The sequence below is a fragment of the Protobothrops mucrosquamatus genome, unplaced genomic scaffold (assembly GCF_001527695.2).
Source record: "Protobothrops mucrosquamatus isolate PMUCROS unplaced genomic scaffold, P.Mucros_1.0 scaffold111, whole genome shotgun sequence".
Taxonomy (NCBI): Eukaryota; Metazoa; Chordata; class Lepidosauria; order Squamata; family Viperidae; genus Protobothrops; species Protobothrops mucrosquamatus.
The window spans coordinates 678746-697612 of record NW_015386483.1 but is presented as its reverse complement, the minus strand read 5'-3'; the positions used below and the strand labels follow the sequence as shown (position 1 = coordinate 697612).

General features: G+C 40.4%; 3 protein-coding genes across 3 annotated transcripts in view; 2 read left to right on the top strand and 1 right to left on the bottom strand.

The window, feature by feature from the left end:
* TPK1 (thiamin pyrophosphokinase 1) overlaps positions 1–9230 on the top strand; it is a gene marked incomplete at its 5' end in the record, with an annotated part of 353835 nt that extends 344605 nt beyond the window's left edge. The window contains 1 exon segment of the mRNA XM_015812800.1: positions 7856–9230. Within this exon segment, the coding sequence (XP_015668286.1) occupies positions 7856–7986 (131 nt within the window).
* A 308-nt stretch (positions 9231–9538) lies between these two features.
* SEC61G (SEC61 translocon gamma subunit) lies at positions 9539–16140 on the bottom strand. Its single transcript, XM_015812801.2, has 4 exons — positions 16013–16140; positions 14855–14954; positions 12862–12964; positions 9539–9658 (listed from the first exon to the last, which is right to left on the bottom strand). Exons 2-4 carry the CDS (start codon positions 14946–14948, stop codon positions 9649–9651), a joined length of 207 nt encoding a protein of 68 aa, XP_015668287.1. The 5' UTR covers positions 14949–14954; positions 16013–16140; the 3' UTR covers positions 9539–9648.
* Positions 15158–18867, top strand: part of LOC114922348 (trichohyalin-like) — a 19038-nt gene continuing 15328 nt past the window's right edge. Inside the window, exons 1-2 of the mRNA XM_029283500.1 lie at positions 15158–15243; positions 15967–16183. Of these exons, the coding sequence (XP_029139333.1) occupies positions 15158–15243; positions 15967–16183 (303 nt within the window). The remainder of the gene's footprint in view (positions 15244–15966; positions 16184–18867) is intronic.

Sequence of the window (18867 nt, the reverse complement as noted above, 5' to 3'; positions counted from 1 at the left end):
TCCCTTGTAATTTTATAAATTATATCTCTCACCCTTTTCCTGGCAAACCTAATGTGTACCTCCCGTGGGAGTCTATTACGTCTAGCATAATTTGTCTGAATTCTATATATTTCATCGAACTCCGTTAGAATTTCTTGCCTGTCCCTTTGCAACACACCAGAAATCAAATCTGCCATAATATCCCCCAGATCTTCTTCCTCACATTTTGGAAGCGTAGATAAAATGCCGCCTTATCCATTTCCAAATAAATAATTGCTTCCTCCATTTTTTTTTGGGAGGCTATCATTTCTGTGTCTAATGTATCAACTTTTTTCACAACATTGTCTAACCCCATTTCTACTAATTGAATTCTTGCTTCATTTTTTTCCATCGTTTGTTGTATCATTTCAACTCTGTTGTCCAATTTATTTATATTGCCTCTCATTTCCACATGATTTTTCGATATAGTCTCTTGCATTTTTAACATTGTTTCTTGGATACTGAGGAGTGTAGATTGCATAGTTTGTATATTGGCTATTACATTTTGTTTATCTGTGCCAAACATTCCTTCTATTAATCTTTGGCCAGGTGGGGATGAGGGTGTCAATGTTAAACTTGATACTGTTTTTTCCCCTGTCCTCAATGTTGTCATAATTATTTTACACTTCTCTTCCCTCAACTTCTCTGAACTTTCCTCCACTTACTCCAACCTCTCTCTACCTTCTCAAACTTTCTTCACTTTCGTATTCTTTCTTACTTTTTTAACCAACAAATTTTCCCAATTATACAGTCCTTTTTTGTCTCTTCTCAAACCTCATCCTCTCCTGATACTCCCAGCATCATCTTCCGTTGTCTCCTTCCCTTCCGTTCACGCTCGTCTTACTTAAAGCACCGTCCCTGTCAAGCTATAAATCTTTCTCAGCGTCAGCCCGTCTTTTTCAGCTTCCTCTCCTGTCGTTTATTCTCCAATCGTCACTCCGCTCCTTCACTCTCGTCTCCTTCCTTGTATCTTTTGAATGGATCTCTCAAGCTCCAGGTTTTNAAGCTCCAGGTTTTCTTTCCAACCTCAGTCCGTTCTTTTCACTTTCCTTTGATGTCGTATCCTCCCGGTCTCTCTTTCCACCTTCAGATTTTAACAGCAAGGCACGCTTTTTCGTGGCTGGGAGCACTTTACTTGAGTTTCCCGATCTTTGCAGCCCTCAGGTTTGTCTCTAGTTTTTCTCCAATCACTTTTAATCGCTACTGCGTTCTTCTAGATCGCCATTTTCTTTCAACTCTTTCAACTCACAGTCTTTTCTATCCAGGTCTCTCAATCCACAAGCTCTACCGGTTTCAACTTTATCACGATCTCTCCGCTCCCAGTTTCTTCCTCAAACCTCTCCGTCTTCTGCGCTCACAGATTTAATACAGTCTTTCTTTGTGTCTACCTTCTGTTATTTAATCTCTCGGTTCTTTAGATCTGTCAACTCACAGATCCTCCGCTGGGTCGCCGCTTGCGTTGAGGGTTCCCTCTCCGATTGAGCTTCCTCTCAGCGCCCTTCTTAATAGACACTTAAATCTTATTAGACTCTCCCCATATTCTTTAGTATTAGGAATAATATAGGCAATTACAGCTTACTACTTGGCACCGTCTGTTAGAATTCTTGCTTCCGCATCATCTGTGGCTTTATCAGGGCCTCAGATCCGCCATCAGCTGCTGGCAGAAGTTTCCACGTTGAAATTAGGTTTCCTTCGTCCTAACGGGCGATTGCCTTTCGCCTCGTTATTCCTCCGGCATCCCCCTTTCTCATGCGTTGTCCTCCAGACTTCCCCGCGCCCCCAAAGGGTCTCCAAACGTGGAAAGATCAGAGTTAGGTGACAGAGCCTGTCTCCTTAACTCTGCACCGCCCTGGTGCCACCACCGGAAGTCCCGGGAGGTACAGTTCTATGGGCATTGTTACTGGCCTGATCAGGCCACTTATCAAGGGGTTATCATCGGAGTATTGGAGAACCCTTAATCCTTCTCCAGCGGGATCACAGTTCCCTCCTCTCATTTACACAAGGGGGTGAGCTCCACAACCTCCATGCTCAAGGCCGTCTCTTTCGCACAGGGCTGTGGTTTTGCAGGTTTCCCTCCGGCACGTGGTCTCCCTTCTTAGCCAGGGTTTTAGCTCTGCATTCGGCTGCTTCAGCGGCCTTCCTTCCCACATTTAAAGCAAGCGGTGGAGCGCATTGGTTGGGTTTGGGCTATAGTTGCCTCTTTTCTTCTCCAAGGGCGATCTTTTCCATGTCTTGCGGGTGTGGTACTTATTTTGGGTTTGGGCAATCTCCACTTCTTTACCTACACGCATCAGTCGTGGAAGCAGGCAGGGGCCTCCCTCATAATGCAGGTGTTGTGTAGGTCATCATTTAACCTGTCAACTCTACAATGAGCATGGCTGCAGTCATTTTTTCTTATTCCAGGTTGCCACATAGAACAGAGGGAGTGGGGTTGCCAGGTTAGTCAAAATAATCTTTTGTCCTATTGGAACCAAGGTCATCTGCTGCTCCCAAGACTAGGGACTGGGCATTGCATAAAAAGCCCACCAAATAAGTATATTGGTGAACGTAGTTGCTTGCATAGTTTTGGGGTGGGACATTTAACTTTGTTATTGGGCAATTGTTACTTGTGTATTCAGACTTGGTTTCACTTTTGACCGTGCCGATACTTTGTAACTAATAAACATGTGTATTTGTCTGTCTGTCGGAACCATGACATTAAACCAAGTCTCTTAAAACTTTAGTTTTCTTTCGGGTACTGGGGTCAGACTGCCTATCCATCCTTTGGGAGAAGGTAAAGACTCGGCGAAGATTTGAGGATGAAGGAAAAGAATGGAGCTGTTGCTGGCCACAATGGAACTCTGGCTGTGGGAGCGCAAGCAGCCACTCCTGCCACTGAGGTGTCACTGGCAGGAGCTTGGCCAAAGTCCTGGTTGATCCAACCTGGGAAGCTGGAACCGCAGGAACTACGATCCTACGATCCTAGCTTCAAGCCGAAGCTGCCCCTCAGCGCAGGAGCACTCCTGTTCCTGCTGAAGAGGAACTCCTGTTGCTGCCATCCCAGGGGTTTTCGTCCACGGCATACCAGAAGGAAAAGGATCAATCGAAGGGGACAACTCCGGAGACTGGAAGTTCCAGTCCACAGTCCCTCGCTTGAGCAGCTGAAGAAGTCTGGGAAATTGGAGGTAAAAGAGATGGTTCCCATCGCCCAGGATGTGTGCGCCATGGGGGGAATGCCAAGGGCTACCCATCTCTTCCCCCCCTCGCTGGAGTCCCAGCCTGACTGCAGGAGCCCGTGCTGCCTCACCTATTCCCCAGCCAGCTGTGATGTCCAGCCCTGTATCCCAACCAAGCCCACTGCTGCGGGTTCAGGTTGCCAGTCCAGGAGTCCAGCCAAGGGAAGTCCGAAGTCCCAAGAGAAGCAACTCAGAAGCAAGTACAGGCGGCCCCACCATGATTTGAGCTGCCTCCCATCAAGCTCACCTTTGATGGGGACCCCGAGAAGGTATCCTTCCTGAATCCAGTGTGGGCTCATCTAGATCGCTACGCTTATGTCTACCTGGATGATGCTCAGATGGTGAATGTTGTGGCAGCCAATTTGGAGGGGGACGCGGCCGACTGGGTGACCAATCTCCATGATGAAGGGGCTCCTGAGCTGCAGAATGCTAACCTATTCATGGAGCAACTGAGAGGTCGTTTTGAAGATGAATCCCAGGCCCTGTTGGCTGAGAAAGAGATCTATCGTCTGAAGCAAAAAGGCTGCCCCACTAAGGAATACATTTGTGAATTGCTGGTCGGCTAGGACAGTGGTCGGAACGATCATTGATCAACTACTTCAAGCAGGAGCTAGACCGCAACCTACTCCAAGCCATCATTTGGGGCTTTCCTAACCAATTGCAGAAGCACACTGGCTGCCTCTGTTAAGCCACAAAAAGCCCCCAGAGGAGGAAGGGAAAAGACAAACTGGGCACGACAGGACCCAGCTGTTGAACACCCCCTTCTGCTGAGCCCGAGGCAAGAGCCCTGCCAGAGCCATTACAAATGCCGGTGCCCTATTACAGTGATGAGGAAAGTGAGGAGGATCTGATGGTATGTCAACCCATCCCATCTTTTGCCATCCCCAAGATAATAGTACCCAAAATTGGGGCCCAAATGAACTTAAATGTGTTAATAGACTCTGTTGCACCAGGTGCCTAATTAATCTACCCCACAGTGCTCAAGCTGGGGATTCGGGCAAGGCTATTACCCCTAGCCATGAGATTTGAACAAGCTAACAGGTCCCTTATCGGCGGTACATCTGCTACGCACCTAACAGAACCAGTGCAATTGGAAATGGATCGGCATTGGGGGAACATTCATTTTGTGGTGGTCCCAAAAATGTTTGAGGCTGTAATTTTGGGTCTGTCCTGGCTTGACAAGTGGCACCCAACCATCTGGTGGGAGAATGGAGTGAGGAATTAAGATTGGGGATAGGTCCCTTCCCCCCTGCCACCACAAGTGATACAAAGTACTATAAATGAAACTCAGGAAGAACACCTTGAAACACTAAAGGCTGTTGTAGAGAAGCTGCCAGGAATCCAGCTTGTCCCAACCAAATACCATGAGTTAGTCGAGGCGTTTAGTCACAAAGAATGCGACGTTCTCCCCCTCACCCGGCTATGGACTGTGCCATTGAAATCTTACCCAGGGCCAAGCTCCCAAAACCAAAAATATACTCCATGACGCCCAGAGAGATGGAGTTAAGGGAGTACATTGATAAGAACCTGGCTCAGGGTTTCATCCAACCAGCAAAATCTTGTGTAGCAGCCCCTGTATTGTTCAAAGAAAAGAAAGATGGGTCGCTGAGATTATGCATGAATTTTAAAAGGTTAAATGCTATCAGCCTACAGAACATGTACCCCTTCCCCTTAATGAAGGACATGTTAGGCCACCTGGTAAAGGAGAAAGTTTTTACCAATGGAAAACCGCCTTAAATTGCTCCCTGGAAAGCTTCCAATTTAAATTGATGCCTTTTGGACTACAAGGAGCTTCTGCTGTGTTTATGCAATTAATCAACCAGGTGCTACATGATCATCTGTATAAGGAGGTTTTGGTTTATCTTGATGACATTCTCATTTACACTGAAACTATGGAAGAGCACATTAAATTGGTCCACGAAGTACTGAGGAAACTGCTGAAGGCTAAACTGTATGCAAAGCTTTCTAAATGTGAGTTTCACCAGACATGCCTTGACTATCTAGGGTACCAAATTTCATGACATTCTTTGAGGATGTCTTCCGGCCAGTCAAGGAGGCGTGCTAAATCCCGGACTAAGAAAGGAGACCATGCGCTGGGGGGGGATTTCTCTCCTCCTGGTACAACTCCCCTTCTTTTAGGGGACAGCATGTCACATCCGTCGGAACACTGCCATTTCGTGGGGAGGGAGGACGGTTACTTGGGAATTGAAGAATGTAATGCTTTCATTTTGATGTATCTGTATGGGAATTAGGGAGCTGGGAATGGGCCATCTGGATGGGCTCCTTTCCGGCTAATCCCTGCTTGTTACCAAAGTCATGGTCCCAGAGAACGACTTATCACCTTCTCATCTCCGAGTTCTCAAAACACCTTCACACAGTGGGTTGGCTCCTGATGGACCGGGTTATTGGGGTGGGGTTTGAACAATGGGAAATTAGTTTAATAATTCACGCGGGAACTTCAGATTCCACCTGGCTCCTCTGCAATCACTAAGGCAGGACCTGAGCTCAGTCTTTTGCTTTCTAGCCTGGTGCCTTAAACAGTGGACCAAACTGGCTCCTATATATCCTATAGGACAGTGGTGGCGAACCTATGGCACGGGTGCCAGAGGCGGCACTCAGAGCCCTTTCTGTGGGCACGCGCGCCCTCGCCCCAGTCCTAGGCCTTCAGCTGGGTTTTATAAATCCTTTTCGCTTTAGGCCTCCGCTGCCGTGTGCAAAAAAAAAAAAGGTTCAATCAGTCAATTTCAACTTCTCGCGGGAAAAAAAAAGATCTTGCAAAGTTGGAATTGATTGATTGAACTTTTTAATATCACCCAGTCTGCCGTTACCACTGCAGCCACGCCCACCCAATGGGCCACACCCACCCAATGGGCCACACCCACCCAATGGGCCACACCCACCCGGCACTTGATGATGCATAAATGGGTTTTGGGTTGCAGTTTGGGCACTCGGTCTCTAAAAGGTTTGCCATCACTGCTATAGGATATATTATCCTCTAATGTCAGTTTTGCTACCTTACTTTAATCCAACCCATGTTTTTGTCTAAATTTTATTTTTATAGTAATAAAAATATGTGCTAGGCTTTTTACAAGAGTCGAATGAATTACATTTTTCCAAAGTGTTTTATAAACAATAAAAGAAAACCTGCCTGGAAAAAAGCTATTACTAATTTAGGTTTTATACAGTACAATACTGTGCTGCTATTTTTGGTAGTAATAAGGCTGTAAAAAGCGTAAGAAAAAGATGTTTGTGCTCTATCACAAACAAAACACCCCTCCTTGAACAACAAAACCAGCTGCATCTTTTGAGAGGCTCATGGGGGTTGCAACTGCAGCTATCTCTGCGTGGACTTAGTTTTGCTGGCAAAGCATCTCTTTGGAATGCTTTGCACAGCCATATGTTGTTGTGATAAATGTTGAGGCATACAGGTATCCACACCTGAAGTAAACTCTTAGTCAGAGATTTGAGAGCCTGTATTTTTTTTTCCAGAATTGGGAGGAGCACACATATAACATGTAAATAAAAATCTAAAAATATTAATGAAAAAGGACTTGTTTTTTGTTTTTTTAAAAAAAGGTTAGTTTTCTAAAATCTTGTCATCTAGTATAACTGGATTTTTTTAAAAAATAATATCCTTATGATTTGTTCATTAGTGAGGTATGATTCAAATAAACATATTTCAGACATTCAGAAGAATCACAATTTTGGGGAGGAGTGAGGGCACATCTGCAGCAAACCATCATGATTTGGAAGTAAATTTCATCAAAAAAAAGTTCTATACAGATAGTTCTCAACTTATAACTATTCTTTAAATATTCATTCGGTTACAACAGCACTAAAAAAATGATTTATGACTGGTTTTCACACTTATGATTGACTGTTGCAGCATTCCCATGGTCATGTGACCAAAATTTGTATGCTTGGCAACTAGCTGTATTTATGACACTTGTATTGTCTCAGGGTCATGTGATCATGTTTCCAGCTGGCTTCCGACAAGCAAAGTCAATGGGGGAAGCCAGATTCACTTATCAAACTAGGATTCACTTAACAACTATAGCAGAAAAGGTTGTAAAATGGGGCAAAACTTACTTAACTATCTTGTTTAGCAATGGAAATTTTGGGGTCAATTATGGTGGTAAGTTGAGGACTACCTGCATTTGAGTAAGCAGGTTTATCATTGCAGGTAGCCCTTCGTGAATGACCATTTGAATTTACAGTGGATCCTTATAATTGCAGCAACTGCCATTTCCCCATGATCATGTGATCGCAAATCAGGCAACCAGCTCACAATTAAGACATTGCAGTGCCCTGCAGTCACATGATCATCCTCTGCAAATCTTTACTGCTGGCTTCCGAAAAATGAAATGGGGAGGTTGGCAGGTCATAAACAATGATCACTTGACTAGGAAGCTGCAATCACCCAGGATTCGTCAGATGGCAACTAAAACAGCTGGCATCATTAAGTTGGGGCGGTCACATGATGTCACACTTTGTGACTACATCTCTTAATGACAGAGTCGAAGGTCCCAAGTGCTATAATTAAATGAGGACCACCTATACACAAATACTGCTAAGTTTAAATGATGTGGCAAAAAATCTTGACCTTTTTTTCTTAATTACAGATAGAAGTATTTTGAAGTTTGGAACACTTGTCAGCACATCAAATAGTTATGACGAAACTGGGATAGTGACCATTGAAACTGACAAGCCTTTGCTTTGGACAATGGGAATTAAAGATAAAGGAGATGTTTGAAAGATTATCACCCTACTTAGTTCAACTTGAAATTCAAAAATGAAATTTTCTGGAATCTCACCCACTAGGAAACTGAGAATTTTATTCTGCAATTATTTCATTGTGCTTTTATAAAAATTCAACATTTTTGTTTTTAAAGTTTTTAGTTTTTAAAATGAAGCTTCAATCTATTGAATGCCATAGATTTTATGATATTTTTTTGAAGCAAAGCTGCATTTATGTTTTTAGAACCTGAAATTGAATGTATTTTTAAATTACTCTGTAACCAATGCATAGAAAAGCTGCTTTAAGACATGTAAGATGGGTAATCAAAAGTAGATATATGCAACATTCCATGCTGTATTCTAGCTGTTGCTTTTATGCTCAAACTCTTTAGCAAAACTTTGCTACTGGTTAAGAATAAGCAGTGCCTCTTATTAGTTATGACTAATTAATACCCATATAATATGTTACTGTGACTAAAAAAAATGCATGCAAAATTAGTCTAGAAAATGCAATACAAATCAAATATTGCATGGGAGTAGAAACATCCATACTCCCCTGCAGCCCTCAACACACACCTGTGCATAAGCATAAAGCCTGGCTTCACTCACTCTGCTCTATCAGAGATCTTCTATCTTTTATCCACTGCATGGAAAAGTACTCAGTAAATTCTACTCCCATTAATAGAGCAGTAATTTTTATCTCCCACTTATTGGTCAAATAGTGACCAGTAGCTGGGGTTTATTTATGACGTAGAGGACACATAAATAAATGGCCCACAACAATAACTTATTTTGTTTACATTAAAACATAGGAAAGATATAAAGAAACTGTTATTTGTTTGCTTTAAAACAACATAAGAAAAATATAGTGAAACTGTTATTTTGCTTGCATTAAAACATAGGAAAAAAAGATATAGTGAAATTATTTGTTTGCTTGCATTAAAATGACATAGGAAAGAAATTGTGTGACAGTATCGACAGAACAGGAAATGAGTTTGTATGTATAGTGTCTAATATGTGCACTTTATCTCCTGATCCCATGGCAGCTAAGTATCACATAGGTCTCTGCAAATAAAATTAAATCAGAATGAATTCTACAATGTAAGCAGTATTAATTATATTTTATCTTGGCTCTATTCTTACAAATGTTGTTCCTTAAAGCTTGCCAAAATGTAATGGAATTAGTTCTTTTGGAAAGCAATGTCAATTAATACATTGTAAATAAGACCTACGATTGCCTTAATAAAGATATAATTTAAAATATATTTGATAGTTACGTTTTTGCTTTTAACAACATGGGGAGCAAAATATACGTATTTTTTTCAACGTAAAGACTGATAGAATTTGGGCATCTTCAGTGATAATCCAAGGTAGGGACATATAAGAAAGTCAACTGGTCAATGCTGTTTACAGCACTTATGTTTTCCCAACATCCAAGAAGAAATGGAATACTTCCTAAGTTATCTGTTCTTTCCTAAAAGCTCGCATCAGCTAGTTTAATTTTCAAGTATTGGTTGGTTAGGTATTTATGTATTTGCAAATAGAATATCACACACATTTTATTTTAAAATCTGGTTTATATTGACAAGTTATGAGGAAGATCTACAGACAATTAAGTCAGAAAGTCCACATTGATCTGTTATTTTACCATGCACAAAGTAATGTCTTCCTGATTTGTTTAGCCACCGCTGCAAAAAGAAAAAAACAGGACATCAATTGAGACATTGCTACATGATAAGTCAACATTATGTAATTATCTTTCAAGAAACATAATTATTTTTTTAAAATTAACAAGTTCAGTGAAAAAATAAAAATGTATTTATATAAAAATATGTAATAAACAGCATATCAATCAGTAATGAATCTAAGATGCTGGATTAGTTCATAAGTAGTAAGCTATACACCAAAAGATCTAATTAACGTTCTAAAGACTGTATACTATGTTATGAAAGATGCTTACCTGGAAAATAGATCTAACTGACTAAAACTAAATTTCAATTAAAATGATACTTTGCATCTTAATCAGAAAAAACTATCTGAAATTTGTTTTTTTGTTTTTTAAATAAAATCTTGCAGGGAGGCTACTGCATGCACTTTCATGTCCTCTCTCGATTCAGCAGAAAGATAGAGAAGAAATTAGTAGTCAAAGCTCAACCATGCCAGGTAACCCAATATCAGAAGTTGCTTTTACATCTAGTCTCTCGTTCATTGCTAACATAGCTCACCATCAAAACAGTCAGTCCCACATACTAACAAAATATCCTACCGAAATAGATAATTTATGTCAGTGGTGGCGAACCTATGGCACGGGTGCCAGAGGCGGCACTCAGAGCCCTCTTTGTGGGCACGCGCGTCGTTGCCCCAGTCCTAGGCCTTCAGCTGGGTTTTATAAAACCTTTTCGCTTTAGGCCTCCACCACCATGTGCAAAAAAAAAAAAAGGTTCAATCAGTCAATTTCAACTTCTCGTGGGGGGGAAAAAGTTCTTGCAAAGTTGGAATTGATTGATTGAACTTTTTAGTCCCACCCAGTCTGCCATTACCACGGCAGCCATGCCCACCCAATTGGCCACACCCAGCCAATGGGCCACACCCACCCGGCACTCGACGATGCATAAGTGGGTTTTGAGTTGCAGTTTGGGCACTCAGTCTCTAAAAGGTTCGCCATCACTGATTTATGTAGTCCAAAATAAAATATATCAAATTATTCCACAAATAAAACAATTTTTGCTGCAGAAATAATTTATTACAACTGTAAGGCAGGACACACATTGTAACAGATATTCCACTGATGCACAGGTAGAGATCCTAGAAGATCACCTGATTAACCTATTGTATGTGTAATGTACAAATATAGAAATGGCTTATGGATTCAATTATAAAAATAAGGGACTTACTGTATATCACTGAATAAATTAACCACTTCTATTACTAAGATTACAAAAATGGTCACTAATAGTTGTCTGCCTAAGAAATGCCCCTTTCCAAAGGAACTGCTTTGTTCAGAAAACACAGTGGTATCTTAGTACAGGTAATCCCCAAGTTACAAACGTTCATTAAGCCCCCATTTGAGGTTACCTGATAAGCACCCCCTAGTGTTTATGAAAAAGTCCTGAAATTACAAATGTTGCAGCACCACAGTAGTTGTTAGCCCTTACAAACGACTGCAGAGGCTCTGCAACATTCATCCTATCCCCCCCCCCCCAGCTCCTAAAAATGTTTCCCCCTACCATTCTGCCATGCCAGACTCACCTACCTTGCAAAGATCCGTCTCCACTCTGCCGCGTTTTTTTGCCTTTCAGGGAGAGGAAATCAGCTTGGAAATGCTTTTTGCACCGAGAGTGAAAGGTTCTGGGAGCCGTAATCTTGCTTCTGCAGAGAATGGGTATCGGAAGTCACACGGGATTACAGCCCCCAGAACATTTCTCTCCCGACGCAAAAAGCATTTGCAAGCTGATTGCGTTGTTCCCAATGTCCAGCCAGCTTGCAAATGCTTTTGCGCCAGGAGTGAAATTTTCTGGGGGCCGTAATCTCACATGACTTCAGGCCGCAAGATTATGGCCCCCAAATGCTTCCCATCTCCAGCAATTTCGCTGACTCAAAGCTTCCCGTCAGCTTGCAAACATTTTGTGCGCGGAGTTTCTGAGCACTGTGATCTTGTGTGGCAGAGAGACTGGAGAGGAGACAGCTGAAGAGGAGACAGCCCACTAGATCTTCAAAGGTAAGTGACCTGGCGTGGCAGGATGGGGGGGGGGGGGGCGAACAATTGCATGAGGTATGTCAGTGGGTCAGGGGAAGCCATGGGAGGTCTTAAGCAGGTGGCCTGTTCCCTCACTAGGCCCCCGATGGCCTTCCCCACCCTGAGATACCTCATGGGCACTTAATGACCCAGGCATTCAATTAGTGAATGCATTGGCAAAAGCAGGGAGTGATGGTGTTCAAGGTACGCCATTCATTGCTAAGAATCCTCAAGTTACATTCGTAATTTGAGGATTACCTGTAGTGGTAACAAATTTATTTCAAAATGTTTTTGAATACATTTACACATTAAATGTAAGCAAAAAAGACAGCAGCAAATAGTTTTGATTGTGGCTTTTAATAACATGACACTCCACTTTCTGTGTAAGAATCAGAGGCAACACTAGATGCCCTGAACTGCTGCTATCAATACAGAAAGCTAATTAAATACTGTAATCCTGATGTGAGGAAACATCTTGTTGTTTCATGTAAGTTTTCTTGATGTTATTCACAATTTGATGGTACTATTACATTTAGCTCTTACTTTGGAGTTCAAATGCATTAATAATATGAAATTGTTTTTCTAATTAAAGTTGATCAAGCTGTTATGATTCCACTTCTTTATACTCTTGAGATATCCCAGTTATGGCATATGTCACAGAATATTGTCTAGCTTTATGAATTAATTCAAAAGGCAATGAGTCAATTTACTCATTGCAATTTGTCATTCTGTTTATAAAATCAATGCTAATATTCAATCTTTTACTTGAGTGGCGTTATTAAATAACTTGAGAGAGAAAGCCTTTTCATAATAGTGTCCTGCCTTAGAAATGCCCCTTTCTAAAGGAACTATTTTGTTCAGGAAACCAGTAAGAGTATAGTGGTATCTCAGCACTATTAACGTGCTATTAATGTCTCATTTTTAAAAAGTACCATATTATTTAATTTCTGTACTTAATTTCTTTATAACACTTTAGCGTTTTTTAAATAGCAAATTATCATAGAAATATTCTAAGTAAATGCATGTGTCATAGACTATTTTCTTGTCACATACAAGATTTTCAGATAGTACTAAAGAGGGAAGAGGATATTAGGAACTATCATGAACTTTTTGTCAGATCTTTTTCTACAAACAGCATTTAACACATTTACTTACACAATAATATTGTTGATTGGAATGTGGATCAATTTTACGAAGAAACCAATAAATCCCATTATTGCAAAACCTATTGCTGTTGCCATGGCAATCTTCTGGAATTCTGTAATTTAAAATTACATATATTTATCCAATTTCTGAGCCACTGTTCTCCAAAAATGATAATGGGCAGCTTTATAAAAAAAATTAAAGCACCATGATATTTAAAAATACATACTTGCTTCAAAAGAACACTTTAAAAATACCTCCAACTGAGAAGAACCCACTAGGTGCCCTAAGGCCTGAGGGAATAACCACATTTTTAGGTTCTTTTGAATGTGGAAAGGCTAGGGCCAAATGAATGGAGGTGCTCCAAAAAAGAGGGTCACTTCCTGGGTCACACTAGATTATTGCTTAATTGACAGGACTTGAAGTCAATTAAGTCATACATAACAGACAGGTATTACAGGATATTACATTATTTTCTAAAGTGTTTAGAATAGTGGAATTAGTGGTAATTTTTTTTAGAACATAGAACAATAGAGTTGGACTTTGGAGGTCTTCTAGTCCAAATTCCTCAAGCAGGGGAAACTATACGATTTCAAATAAATGAGGATCCAGCTTTTTTTGAAAGCCTCCAGTGATGGAGCACCCACAACCTCTGATAGCAAGATGTTCCATTAGTTGATTGCTCTCACCGTTAGGAAATTTCTCCTTAATTCCAGGTTGCTTCTCTCCTTGGTTAGTTTCCATCCATTGTTTCTTCTCTTGCCTTTTAGCGCTTTGGAAAATAGTTTGAACCCCCCCCCCCCCATATCTTTGTAGGAGCCCCTCAAATCTTGCAACACCACTATCATGTCTCCTGTAGTCATTCTTTTCATTAGACTAGACACACCCAATTCCTGTAACCATTATTCGTTATTCCAGCTCTTTAATTATTTTTGTTCTTCTCTGCACTCTTTTCAGAGTCTCAACATCTTTTTTATATTGTGGTGATCAGAATTGGATGCAGTATTCCAAGTGTGGTCTTACTAAGGCTTTGTAAAGTGGTACTAGAACTTAACGTGATCTTGACTCTATCTCTCTATTAAAGCAGCCTAGGATTGCATTGGCTTTTTTGGCTGCTGTCAAAAAATGAAGGAAGAGCAATCAGATACCAAATCAGACTTCATTAATTCCTGAGTGTTTTCTAGACTCAGCATTTGTGATAACTATCTTCTCTAAGCCTAAGAAAAAAGTCAATTTTTCACTTAGAAAAAAGTATGCTCACTACTAATGAAGCTAGTATACATAATTCTAGGCTCCAGTTCAAATCACTCTGCTCACTTTACCAAAGAAATCCCCTTGTAGCCCCTATTTCAAAAATTTACCTCTTGGACAACTGTTAAAATAAGAGCTCAACAAAGCTTCAGTAGCTTTTTAAAATGCAACTTGCATTTTAATATCTCCTCTAGAAATCCTTTGGATACTTCACAAATGAAACACTTAATGATATACTAGAGAAGTGTTTTTAAAACTTTTTTCTATCATACTATTAAAAATTATGAAGGATCCCAAAGGTGTTGTTTGTATGGGTTATGTTTATTGACATTTACCTTATTAAAAATTAAATTAACACATTTGCTGCCACTACTGTTCACGATTGACAGAATTTTAATATTGCATTATTTTTTAAAATAATTTTAATTTTGAAGTCCTCCAAGAGTATCTTGGTGACCATACTTTAAGAACACGGTGGAGTATAATAGTATATATTTTAGATTTGTTGACTGTTCACCAGTTTATTGTTTATATGAGTTCTTAATCTGTATTATTTTTATTACCTTTAATTTGTACTATTATTTGTAGTACTTTTACTTTCATTCATTTAAAATATATCATTATTAGAATGAAAATATGGGATTTGACACAGAAACCTAACATGAATCCCCTGCAATTATAGACATAAGTTAGTTTCTTGCACTTTATATTACCATAGATTTATTTTGCCCTTCTTTCTTCTTGATTACTTTACCTTTTCTATCTGGTTTTGTGCATCTTTTAACAAGTCTGATGGAATCTTTCACAAACTGGCGGCTGGGCTCTACAAATTGCATTACTTGATCCATGATGAACTGAAAAACCAAAAACAAATTAACTTTCAAAAATAAATGGAAGCAAAGATAAATTTTTAACAAATAGTATTTCTGATACTATTGATCTATGTAGAAAACTTAAAGCTATTGCCCATGGTTACTCTTTCATAGGCTATTAATCATAAAATTAAATCTGGAAATATTCCAGAGGTAACTTATCTCATTTGACTAAATATGTCTAAATGCTGAGTGATCAGTATAAGCAAAAAACATATTCTACCAAACTGAACACATTGCCACAGACTGTGATCCTGATTTACAAATTAGTGTATCAACTACTCCACTAGCTACTGGCCAATCAGTAGTTAGTTAGCAGTTAGTATTAGGAAACTATACTAGTCATCTGCTGGACTGATACCATTCGAGTGTGCTTCAAAGTTTATATATACATTTTTAATCTACAATAAATAAGTACAAGAGTTCAATGTATATATAACATACCAAATGCTACCAGGATTCATTTCAGATTTGCTTGCCTTTCCATAAATGGGAGTGATCTGGTTCCACTTTTTTGTAAACTACGTAATAGGTAAACTGACCTGTTTTTATAGTCATCAGTTTTTATAGGAAAAGAAAAAGGGAAGCAAGGCATTCTGCGCATATACAGACTGGTTTTCTTTTGCTTTCGGTTATTTTCTCGAACTCTGTTTGGTACAAAACGGCATTATATTCGTTGGGGCTTTATAGATACAAGTGCTTGTTTTAAATTAAAATTACCAGTAATTCATGAAACACATAAAACTGTAGAAGTATATGCAGCTTACATACCCGTAAAGAGAGAACAGAATAGTGTGAAAAATCGTCCTCTGGGGTTAATTTAAGAAAAACAATTACACGTTTAATATGGCCTTGAAAAAGCGACAGGTCTGAAGTCAGGAGAGCTAAAATACTCTGCAACCAGCCAGAAGAGGAAAGCGCTGTGCTTTAACTAACTCTTGGCATTGAAAACGCGAAGGCCTCATTATTTCTCTTTTTCGCCAACAATCCGAAGAAAACACAGAACAAAATCAGAATTACCCGTAATTACTTATACTCACAATTCTGGAGACACAGTCGTTACGCTCAGACGCTGCCACCAAACGAGGCCTCTTAAGACACGTAGCAACTCCGGCGAAGAGAACGCGGAACCGGAAGAGACGCCTGCGCAAGAAGTGCACACTTCCGAGTTTCAACTGCGCCACGTGGGTCTCTTTCTACGTATGTCGTGTGTATCTGATGAATGAAAGTCGTCAACGAGACTGCATTTCAAGCAAGGTTACGCGTATTCTTTTCAACAATAAAACTCCAAATTTTCGAATTGTGCCTTTCACAATTTCGAACTACGAAGAAGTTCAGGATGTGTTAGAAAAAGGATACGGGTTTGTTTGCTTGTTCATTTATTTATTTATATCCCACCTTTATCATTTTTATAAATAACTCAAAGTGGCGAACATACCTAATACTACTTCCTCCTCCTATTTTCTCCACAGTAAGATCTCTGCTAGGTAGGTTGGAGAGAGAGTGACTCGCCCAAGGTCACCCAGCTGGCTTTCATGCCTAATGGACTAGAATTCATCGTTTCTAGCCTGGTGCCTTCTAGTTCAGGGCTTTTCAACCTTTTCAGAGATTGTACAACTTTTAGAACATGACAATATTTCAGTAACACCAGTGTTTAGCAAGGTGTCAAAAACTTGATGACTAAAAAAAGGGGGGGGATTTGGGGTTTTACTGATTAGATTCATTTGTTGTTATAGAAATGGCTAGTTTATAATATGGAAAAGTAAAAAGTTGAGGTTCAATGTTAATGCTTCATTTATTGCAATAGAGGAAGTCTGTTCTTTTTCCCTTCTCCCCCTCACTTTTTCCTCCTCAATGTGTCCTATTTCCTTTTGTATTTTTGTATTTTATTCTATAATAAAATATTACAAACTGTAGAAAAAAAAGGAAAAAAGTACAAGTTTTAATTTCTTCAATGGCTGTTCCTTTGCTGAATCACTTTCCCTTTGCACTGACAAATGTATGATGAATTTATCCATGTTTATTAATATGCATCACTACCAGCCAGCTCAGGGGTCTTCAAACTTGGCACTTTTAAGACTTGTGGACTTCAACTCCCAGAATTCCTCAGCCATCATGGCTGGTTGAGGAATTCTGGGAGTTGAAGTCCACAGGTCTTAAAAGTTGCTAAGTTTGTAGACCCCTGAGCTAGCTGGTTGGCCCTTCTTCCTCTCTCCCTTCTGAGCTCTCCCTCCACAGTGTAGTAAGAATGCACCGCCCCAATCCCTTCCCTGTACCCTTAAAGTCACAGGAATCAAGTGCAAAGCAAGAAAGGCTCACAAAATAAAGAAACACATAAACTCCGGTTTTTTCCCTTTAAGCTGCCTCAGGTGTGCCACAATGTTGCACTGAGATTGAAAGGCTCCGACAATTGCCAAAAGCTTTAGCTTTAAATTAAGCCTGTTTATCTTCAAAGAAAACTTTCTAAAAGCCATAGACAGACTCAAGATAAGGGGGTAAAGCTAACTACATTTGTTTAAAGGGATTAAACCTACAGAAGTCAACACTTTGGACTCATTGCTAGACTAAAATATTCCAAAAACCAAAGCACACAAACTGAGCATCTGAATTATAAGTAAAAACTGTACAAAAATCCTTATGGTGACCCAATCAAGCTGCCAGCTGATCCAGTACTAAATAAACCCACCTCTTTTCCAACATGCCAGCTTTTCATTTCATCAGCACTGATTGCATTCTCCTGGCTGGAGAAAACGAACCAAGGAACCTTTTCTTCCAGCAACAGCTGCTGCTTCTTCTCTTTCCCTGTTTCCTTCCTGCTTGCTGACCTCTCCTTCTCTTTCCCTGTTGTCTTTTTTTTCCCTTTCCCGCCCAAACCACCTCCTTTTATAGTCTCTCCTTTCCTCCCCCCTTTTTTTTTCTTCAATTCACCTCCAGCTCACACTGCTTCCGGAATGCCAATCAGCTGGAGCCCTGCCGGCTCCTGGGGCTTCTGCCAAGCCCAGACAGTCCTGCAGTTGCAGCTGCCTCTCCCTCAGGCTTGGGTCGCTTTGGCTCATTCCCCTCCCCTCCTACACTTGGCTAGCAGTCATGTACCACCTGCCATGTTGCAAAGTACCACAGATGGTACGCATACCACCGGTTGAAAAGCTCTGTTCTAGTCCAACACACCCACATATATACCGAAGCACTAAAAATGCAACCTCAGCATTGATATGGTAATGAAAACAGAAAGCAAAGAGAGAGAAAAGAATGACTTATAAGATTTAATCGGGTCTTAAGAATTAAACCATTCTTCCTTATCCCTTCACTGGGGAAAAATAAGCAATTTTGAGAGTGAATTAAGTCAGTCACAGTTCACAATAGTAAACTAGAATATTAAAAAATGTAAACTATGCAATAACTAAGAAGACAATTAAAGATCTGAATTCAAAACACAATACCTCAGATTTAATCCATTTTCTTTTTTGCTGCAATATTCATTCACAGAAGTAAACCAATGTGACTCAGAGATTATCTGTGAAATTAATGAAGCTCAGAGATCAGTAATTTTGCTAAGAAACACTCAAATGTTTGGGGGAGCCCTCTCTGAGGCCAAGGCCAGTCCTGTCTGAGGGGCGCGGAACGGTGAGGGAGGAGACTGGGGGGTTAATAGAGGGTGGTGTGATTAGTACGGTCAGTGGGAGGGGCAGATATGGTGGGAGCAGAGGACCATATCGGGTTTTGGGAGCACGCACACGCTGCTTACAAGCTTGTGGGTGCTCCGATCCTCAGGGCTCTACTCGGCCTCCAGGGACTTTAGATCCTCGGGCCCGGGATCATCGGCTGATGTTATGCAACGCCAGGTCCGTGGTAAATAAGGCCCCCCTCATTCAAGAGCTCATTCAAGAGGGGGGAG